At 50.9% G+C, this 9,096-nt stretch overlaps 1 protein-coding gene across 1 annotated transcript; it reads right to left on the bottom strand.

Annotated features, from left to right (window-relative positions):
• Positions 1-3,753: 3,753 nt before the first annotated feature.
• On the bottom strand, positions 3,754-7,662 carry EVX1 (even-skipped homeobox 1; the record flags this gene model as incomplete). The annotated part of the gene is made up of 3 exons (XM_080610786.1): positions 3,754-4,788; positions 5,512-5,762; positions 7,233-7,662. 3 exons carry the CDS (start codon positions 7,660-7,662, stop codon positions 4,258-4,260), a joined length of 1,212 nt encoding a protein of 403 aa, XP_080466912.1. The 3' UTR covers positions 3,754-4,257.
• Positions 7,663-9,096: the final 1,434 nt, after the last annotated feature.

Genomic DNA, 9,096 nt, shown 5'->3' with positions numbered 1-9,096 from the left:
ACCTACTTAGAGAGAAAAAAAAGAATAAAAACTTTCCGAAGACAGGGACCAGCCCCGGCGGGGACCTGCCCAAATCGACTCTAACCCCATCTCCTGCCCGGTAGCAGCTCTCCCTACGCGTACGAGGATCAGCACTTCAGCGAGTGCCGAGGGGGGACAGGATCCTCCCGTCTTACAGAAAGATCAGCGGGAAGCTCTGGAGGGAGCAAGCAACAAACGAGTGCGCTGGGGAGGAAGATGCAGTAAAAGGCCGTGGTTTCCCCTCCTCCCCCACCACTTTGCACTCATCCAGGAACCTGATGCACCTAAATGAAACCGTTTGTGTTAACGAGACGCCAGCTCATCCTGACGTCGGCTTTACCCTAGGGTGACGCTATTGTAAGCGGACCTTGGGGTGACATATGGCGGAGAGTGTTTTCAGGGGCTCAACTCAGTAAAATAAAGTAGCTAGGCTAGCAGGAGCATAACAGAAAACAAAAGGAACCTTCAGATAGACAAGCTAAAAAGCTGAAGGAGCCGCATGCCTTTCTGCAGGTGCCGGCAAAACGACCTAGCAACCCAACAGAAAATGTGAAATATGGAGAGCCGATTTCCTAATGATCTAGGGGCTGGAGCAAAGAATAGTGCTGGGAAAGCAGATCCGATCCAGTTTAATCATCCAACCTTAATAAAAACATAGTCTAAGACGGGGAAGTAAGCGGCGGTCTCAGCGCTATATTTCTTAATGGTACAGGAGGTGACACATAAAATACAACAAAGATGGGCTGAGTGATTTGATAGTAACTGAGCAATTTAATGCGCGAGTTACAGCGCTGCTCCCCGGGATCGTTTAAGCTTTACCCGTTCTCTAGAGCTCATCTTCTTCCACTTTTGGTCCTTTTTTTATTAGTAGTATTATTATTCAGTTGTTTAAAATGAGCATTATCCCAAACATATGCGGTGCAATCAGCTCGGTCACACTTACAAGAACACGCTTTAATAAGGCAATCAATCAAAGGCTAACAAGAGGGGGTGGGAAGGCCTTTCGGAGCTGAATTTGGCTGGCTGGGAAGCGGAGCCGATGTTGCACATGGGGTACCCCGAAGACAACTCCGCACTCGCTGGTGCCAAGGGGGCGGGTGCCCACCGCCGGCTCCCGGCGGGGCTCATCCTAATTCCTCCAAGCGTCTCATCCCCGGCCAGGGCTCGGCAAGGGAAACCTGCCTGACTGGTGACAGTGGCTCGGGGCCAGAAGCAGAGCCTGCTGCCGTCTGGGTGTCCGGGGTTTGCCCTCCGCCGTCGGCGATGCCCCACGCTTGCCCGGAGCGGGCACCCCCGCCGGCGGTGAAGGCGTTAACAGCGCCGGCCCCACGCAGCAAAAGGAAAATTTCATTATGAAGTAATGAGTAATTCCTCCCAGTGAGATGTATTGTTATATCTTCCAGTTCAATTTAGGAGCACAGGGGCTCAATTACCTAGAAAATACAGTCAATTAAAGGCTGCTGATTGGACACGAGGACGGATCATCGATCTTGTACTTTCCAATATCGCTCCAGACACCTCATTTTCCCTCCCCTATTAACTGAAAATACTCTTGGCATTACCGCGACCCGCAGCCTATTTACCTGTCGCAGGCAATTTCTGCCCTGTGACCGAGCCACGGAGAAATTCACAGTCACCCTTTGCCGCAGCATCCTCCGAGAGCGGGCGGCGGGGAGCGGGCCGGCTGCGGACTAGCCGCGCTCCCGGGCTCTGCCTCCCCACTGCCCGTTCTTACGTGGGGGTGTCCCCTTTCAGAGCGAAAGCAGTAAACAGCGGGTTAAGCACTCTAACACCTAGATATAAAAAATATATGTATTTGAAAAAATATATATATTCGGTATGTCTGTGTATACATATATATATATATATATATTGCCCTGCACCCCAGGCGATGGCATACTGTGGACTAGGCGTCTTGCAAGAGCGAAAACCTTGGTGGCAGCAGTAGCATTCCTGGCCGCATCCTGCCCTGTCACCGCGGCCCCGCAGGTGCCTCTGCCCGGTCCCGGGCTGCTTAGGACTCCCCGGTTTGCAGGGCAGCGCTCAGCTGCCCCCCGGCCTCCTCAGCGCTCTTCGTCCCGGGGGTCGCCGCGGGGGGTATCAGGCACTCGCTCCGCAGCTCCCGTTTTCTCTGACTGGTTCTTCTCCTGTCTGCTAAAAGGCAAACTAAGGAGGGGAAAGGGCTGCAAAGCTCGGCTGTTGTTCGGCTCTGACCTTGGACGCTGTTTACAATTGCTGTTTCCGGGGGGATGGGAGGGGGGGAGAATCTATTTGTGAGTGTCCAAAAAGGGCCATCGGTTTCCATGTCCATGAGGACTTCTCATTTAGAAAGGGCGGAACAATCTGCCCTAAATGATTTAAAGATGGTGACTTTGGATCAGCTTTTAAAAAGCTGGAATAAATTTTTTTTTTTTTTTTTTTTTTAATTTGATAAAATACATCCTGACACGCCCATGTCTCTTCCTTGCTTTCCATCCGCTACAAGGAAACGCTGCTATTCACTCCCTATCCTAAGGACAAAAAGTCTCCCGTGTGACAATAAACCAGAGGCTCCTCAGCAATTTAACACAAAGTAGATAACGGAGGTGTCAACACGTCTTTGTTCTGTCCAGCATTTATTTTGCTGCTTGTTGAACTGTAACTGTTAGAAACTGCACGAAGGTGAAATTTGTCTTAAGCAACACTTCTACTTTTTCCTTTAAACACGCACAATAAAAATATGGGTGATATGTTGTTAAAATGTGTCTGTTGTTATTATCGTTAGCGGTGCTGTTATTTTGTGATTGGATTTTATTCCGACATGGTAACAAGATATGGCAGTCTGTTCTTTGGGCTATTTAGAACGATCTATATTTATAATATAGAATTAATTAAACAATTCCAGCTTTGGAAGAAACTGCTACCCAGCCCGATGTCTGTGTGCTTTAAATTTTAGGTTGACAGAAATTCAAGCAAAAGCAATGATGTTATCTCTTTCCGAACTACCTGAAAGAGGCGCGAGGGGGGTGGGCTTGTGAAAGAAATACCCCTCAAAAAGGAAGAGGGACCAGTGTGAAGGACACATACAAAGATTAGGGGTGCGGGAGGAAACACAAAACCCAAGGCGTGAATTAACTAAGAAAAAAGAAAAAAAAAAAAAAAGAAAAAAGCAAGCAGAAGCAGCAAAGAAAAGTCAATGAGAGAACTGAAGGCTGAAGTACAAAGGAAGGGAAATAGTCTTTGCTCCAATTTACAGACTGGTGATTGTCTGAAGGAGTTGTGCTCCCTGTCACCTAATCTCTTCCCTTGGCGGCTTGTTAGCGTTTGGCATGCGGGTTCTGCTCACCGAGCATTATACATTCGATATTCAAAACCCCTCTTTACATATACATCACTTGCTAATTTCGTCAGTGTGTGTGCACATTTCAGCGACTGGTAATAGGACGTTGTTGTTTAAAGGACAAATATCTCTGACTCAGAAAGAGGCAGGAGCTCGTATTTTTTTCCCTGCCAATTCCAGTCTGCCTCTTAAAAATAAAACTTGGAATGAAAGAGGAGACGAAATGTCGGATTTCTGCTCAAAACGAAGGAGACAAGAGACAGTAAAGAATGCTATTAAACCACGAAAGTAATGTACAGAATGACAGTTTTTCTTAATGGTAAAGCATTGTTTTTCTCTATAGAGACAACTGGATAATACTGTTGGTTGCAATCCAGAAACCTTTTGATTTCGCTGTTTGCGTGTTGATTTTATTTTGTGAACACTCTGGTAGGTTACATCTTTGCTTTCTTCACGCGCACAAGCCATTTCGTTATCAAGATAATGTTTCTTTCAAGTATTTCAGATTTTCCTTCTCGTAGGTTTGTGCGTAACGTTTGATGCCGTGATCCGCAGAAGCCCCAGCCCTTGGTAAGAAGTCTATCCACGGAAAAGAAAGTCCCAGCTCGTTTCTAGAGATTACAGACGTATATTTCTTTCGGGTTGGTTTTCTTCCTTTCGCGTACCTAAAATTCTTCTCAGGGATAAATCACCAGTCATTTCTTCCCTTATTTTTTTACCTTTATTTTATTAATTTTTTTTACCCTTGAAATGTAAATCCTTTTAAGACTTAACTATTTTTTTAGTATGGTTTTTTTTCCTCGTAGGTGTCCACTTCTAGGGAGAGAACATAATTAAATAAACATGGGCTGTAGGTACATTAACTGGAAGAGAATCCCGGGAAGGGAACAAGTTTTTAATAACTCTGAGGTGACGGTTTATCTCGTTAAAGGTACTTCTTCTCGCTGGTCCATGGAAACTGAGGTGGATTTGCTCAGCACAGAGGGCGTGAAAGTGAGGAAAGAGTCAGTCCTGGTTGTGGCCGAACAGGTAAAGTCTGATCCGGAGGGTCTCTGCGACAGCCCGTTAGACTGGCCGCTGTGGCAAGCCAGACAGGAGCAGGGGTTGCCCCCAGCGCTGCTGAGTCCATGGCTTGGGGCAGGGTAGAGAGAGGGATGTCTGAAGGCGCACAGCAGTTCTGGTCTCGGGTAGGGGTGGGACAGGACCCGGAAGGTGTCCAGCGGCCGCAGCGGGGTACTGAAGGGGGTAGCGGCGGAGGCCGATGTGGCGCCGATGCCCATGGGGGAGTAGTAGGGCAGGGGCAGGTGGGATGGGAATGGGTAGGGTAGGTTGCCGGTGGCCGCTGCGTGGCTCATCATGTAGGTATAAAACGCAGGGTCTGCCGGGTGAGGCCAGGTCATGGCCAGACGCTGCCGCTTGTCCTTCATCCGGCGGTTCTGGAACCAAACCTGCGGGGAGAGGGCAGGCGAGAGCCGTCACCCACCCGCCGCCGCCCTACCGCCGGCCCCTGCCCAGGAGAGACACAGGCGGGAGCGCGGCTGCCGGCGGGCGGAGACCGGCGCCAGCGCTCGCTCCCAGAGGGTGTTGTCATCACGTACGGAAGGATCAGTTAAGCCCCTATAAATCTGCAGGGAGACCCAGTGGAGCAGCCCTTCGAGGGTGCTTGTTTTCCTTTCTTCTTGCCAGGGCTTGTCCTGCTGACCCCCAGCCCGGGCTCCTGACAAACCCATCAGCTCTGCCTCCTTGCTGCCGTTTCGCAGCCAGAGCTACCTGGGATTATAGTTATTAGTTTTATTTTTATGTGCAAATGGAGGGGTTTTTTTGAAAAGGCAAAGCAAAGCGAGATCAAATTAAGATCTGCTACTGGCTTCTTCTTCCCTCCCCCAAGGGCTGAGAGAGTTTTGGACTGGATTGAGGGGAGGATTAAAAAGTAATCTGTTAGGGAGAGGCCTGATTAGCGGTGCTGGCTGGGATGGCTCCCAGAGCTGTGTTCCCTCTCCCGCATTGCTGCTTGCTGCAGGGTGCGGGCAGGGCCAGAAAAGGGGCGGGAGGGAAAGGTGGGGGGAAGAGGGAGGGTTGTACTGGCAAAGTGCTTTCCTGAGTTTTGCAAGGAAGTTTGGCCATATAGATTTATATCGTGCTAATTGGAAACATGTCCGAGCTGTGTGTACCTTGATGGTGGTTTCTGGCAGATTTAGAGCAGCCGCCAGTTCACATCTCCGGGGCCTGGACACGTAGTTCTCCCGGTAAAACTCCTTCTCCAGCCTGGCGATCTGCTCGCGGGTGAAGGCTGTGCGGTAGCGGCGCATCTGGTCGCTGGCGCTGCAGGCCAGCGAGCCCTGGGAGCCGCCACTGCCTCCGCTGCCCTTGGGGTGATCCCCCCCGCTGCTGGGGCTGCCGGCCAGTGCCTCCGAGCACGTCCCTGCGAGGGGAGCCAGGAGCAACGGCACACGCTCGGAGAAGGGTGGGAGCGTAGGGATGCTCCCCCCCCCCCCGCCTCCTCAGCGAGCTGCTTTCTTCCCTCCATCCATCCCCACTCGCCTTATCTATGCCTGCATGGGTATACTGAGGATGCCGATTGAGACATCCAAGAGGGAGGGCAGGGAGAAGGGGATGCAGCAGAGGGTTGATGGGTGCTTATTCACTCTGGTAGGAAGGCTACCTTTGTGTGTGTCCCCTCGTTTGCTCGATGCCTCTCTGCTCGCTTCCCACACCGTGAAGCCGGAGGTTGCCGCCGCAGCATCCCCTACCCCTTAGCGGCTCGGAAAGGCAGGTGTGCCTCCTGCCCTAGCCGCACAGCTCCACGGTCCCTGCCTCCAGCCCAGACAGGGCCCGGGAGCCGAGCAGCCGGCAGGCAGAGAGCCTGCTCCCTCCAAGGGGAAGGTGAGGCCTCAGGGACTTTCGTCTCAGTTTCAAAGCTCAGGATGAGCCTCTAAGGGACGAGAGAGGACAGACAGTGCTTTCCACTCTTTCCGGCTTCCTCATGAAGTGATGGAGAAATAGGGAGGAGGGAGAAATGAGTTGTTGTCGGGGTAATGGGAGGCTCATCCGAGCTGGGAAGGTGGGAATAAGTGGCCTGGCCCGGGGGGCAGGGGGAAAAGGGGCCAGACCGCTGCATTTGCTTTCAAATGCAACTCTCCCTCATTGTGCCCGAGACCAAAGGCAATTAATTCACTGGGACCATTTCCGAGCTGGCGCCACCGAGACATAGAAGTGACAAGGTAATTTGGACCTCTCCTCCTCTCCTCTTTTTTTCTTTTTTTTTTTTTTTTTTTTTTTAACCCAACTTGCAAACAGGGACCTCTCTGCCGCACTTGGGGCAGGCATGAGTCGGCGAGCGATTTTACGGTCTTTATGGGCGCTTCCGCACTCACCCGGGCACATTTCACCCTGCAAAACCACAAACAGCTCTCGGCCAGAAAACCCGTTTGATCTTGCCCTCCTCCTCCCCCCAGCACATACAAAAAAACCCGCGGTGGGGAGGATCGGAAGGGATTTCCTGGAGCACGCACTGTGCAGGCAATAGGGAAGAATATAAAAAAAAAAAAAAAAAAAGATGGAGGGGGAGAGTGGTTGATGATCTTGGCCAAGGGGGTCCTACGAGACAAGCTGCAGACCTGATGCATCCACGGCGGGAAGCCTGGCTCCCCTCCAGGGACGCGGGGGCTGCCCAGTGTCGTGTTCTCTGACTCCTAAACAAGCCTCCCTGTGGCAGGCAGCTGAGGAATCAGCCAGGAAAGGATGTCCCCCCATAAACACCCCTATTTCGCTGCCCCTCACTCCGGCGGCTAGGGGAAGAAACCTCCGGCAGTCTTCCCCCCCCACCCCCCCGGTGCTGCCACCCGGCCCCGGCGCGGGCGGGGGGCTGGAGGCATGGGAAGGAGTTGGGTACCTTTGCTGTGCTGGTACTCGGCGCTCCCCGTGGCGCAGTCCGGGGTGCAGCTCACCTCGATTTCCTCATAGAAATCCGACTCTGTGTCCGAACTGCTCTGGTGCCCTTTGGTAGAGGGGAGCTCCGGGGCGGGGGGCTGCTGTCCGGCCGAAAGCAGCGCTGCCGCTGCCGAGCGGCTCTCCGGCACCGTCCCTGTCCCTGGCAGCACCTCCACCTCCTCTTCGTCTTCTCCGCCACCTCCTCCTCCTCCTCTCTCCAGGGACGGCAAGGGGCCAGGTCTGGGGCTGAGACAGTTCCGATGGATCATCTTCTCCTGCGGCTCCGGAGCGGGGCTCCCCACTGCTTCGGACAAATTAGGCACCCTCTTGCCAACTAGAGCGCCAAGTTGTGTCCCCTCCAGAAACATCACCATCTCCTTTCTGGTTTCCATTGTGGCTTTGCTTAAGGGAGGGGGAAAAAAGTGCAAATCTTTCCCCCCTCCCTCCCGCTCCCGCCCCAGCCTCGTACAAACCCAGCAACCCTCTCCTGGCAATGCAGAGGAGCAAGCGGTGAGATAGGGTGACCTTGTGATGCGAGCGCTACACTCTGCTGTGCTGCTCTGGGAGGGATCACCATTGCCCTCTTCTTTCTAAGCTGTCATCCTCAATGGTGCAGTCGTCATTACAGTACCACCGGTGACGCCACACATTGATTGCCAGTGGATAAATAGAAACGTCTGCCATGGGGAAGATGAAAGGAAGAGCCGGAGCGAATGGGCTAAATGCGTGATGCACCAGGTGTAGGAACCCGAGATGGAGAGGGAAGTGTGAAAAAGAGATGCATATGGAGCTGAGCTGCAAAGAGGTTGTAACATGCGGAGAGAGTTCCGCAGGGGGAAGCCTTGCCTGACAATTAAATAGCCTTTTGACTGCCTTAAGCCACAACCTTGATGTAGAATTGAGGCGAAGATCCCTAGCTGCATCCTGGAAGTGAGAAGATACATACTCAAGACTCTTCCTTGGATGCATTATTTATTGCTGGCAATCAGCTTCCGCATAACTGCATATATAAGGCTTTAAGAATCCTTTGCAAACTTGAGTATAAGGAAAATTGCTGGTGACATTTGAATGCAGAAATAGCTTTGACTTCTTGTTCTGGTTCAATATCGGTTCCTGCTCTTATAACTGCTATTGATTTCTGTTGACTGAGATTAAAACGTTAGTTTAAATTTTGGAATCGCGGTTACATATTTGTGGTGCTTTACAGCTGAAAAGATACAATTACTTCACTTTTCATAACTGTGGTTGTCTTAATTATCTGTTGTTTGTCTTTTACTCTTGTTTCTTCCCTCGCAGTTTCCATTTGTTCTACGATTTTTGTGCTTTTAAGAGGGCTTGACGTCTCCTCCACTTTCTCCTATTTATCTAATTGTTTTGCAAAAATTATTATCTGCTTTCAGGAGGAAAAACCTCAAGAAGAAGGTCTGCCAAGAATAATTCAGGCTTCGAGAAATGCATGTTATCAAGGCCAGAGCTTATGCTAGCTAGTGGATGCTGTCATAACCGAAATGACAAGGGCAACTATTTGGACAACACTTATCTGAAAATAAAGGACATTGTACCGCGAATATAGCGGCACATGGGGTCTCTTTAGCTTATTATAATATTTCTAATGAGTGCGGAAAGTACTTTGTCTCTAGTTAATATTGACTCACACATGTAGTGTCAAGTCATTTTCACCATCTATCTTAACTAGGTTGTTCTAATTTTTTTCTCGGAGTGTTATTGGCTAGTCAGGTTACAGAAAACGTTCGACCAATTACGTTCCTAAACCGGGAAAAGAATTTACTGGCATATTTGACGTGACGTTGCTTCGGTGGGGAACA

The sequence above is a fragment of the Psittacula echo genome (assembly GCF_963264785.1).
Source record: "Psittacula echo genome assembly, chromosome: 2".
In the NCBI taxonomy this organism is placed as follows: domain Eukaryota; kingdom Metazoa; phylum Chordata; class Aves; order Psittaciformes; family Psittacidae; genus Psittacula; species Psittacula echo.
Note: the sequence above shows the minus strand (reverse complement) of the source record. Positions and strands in the feature narration are given on the sequence as shown.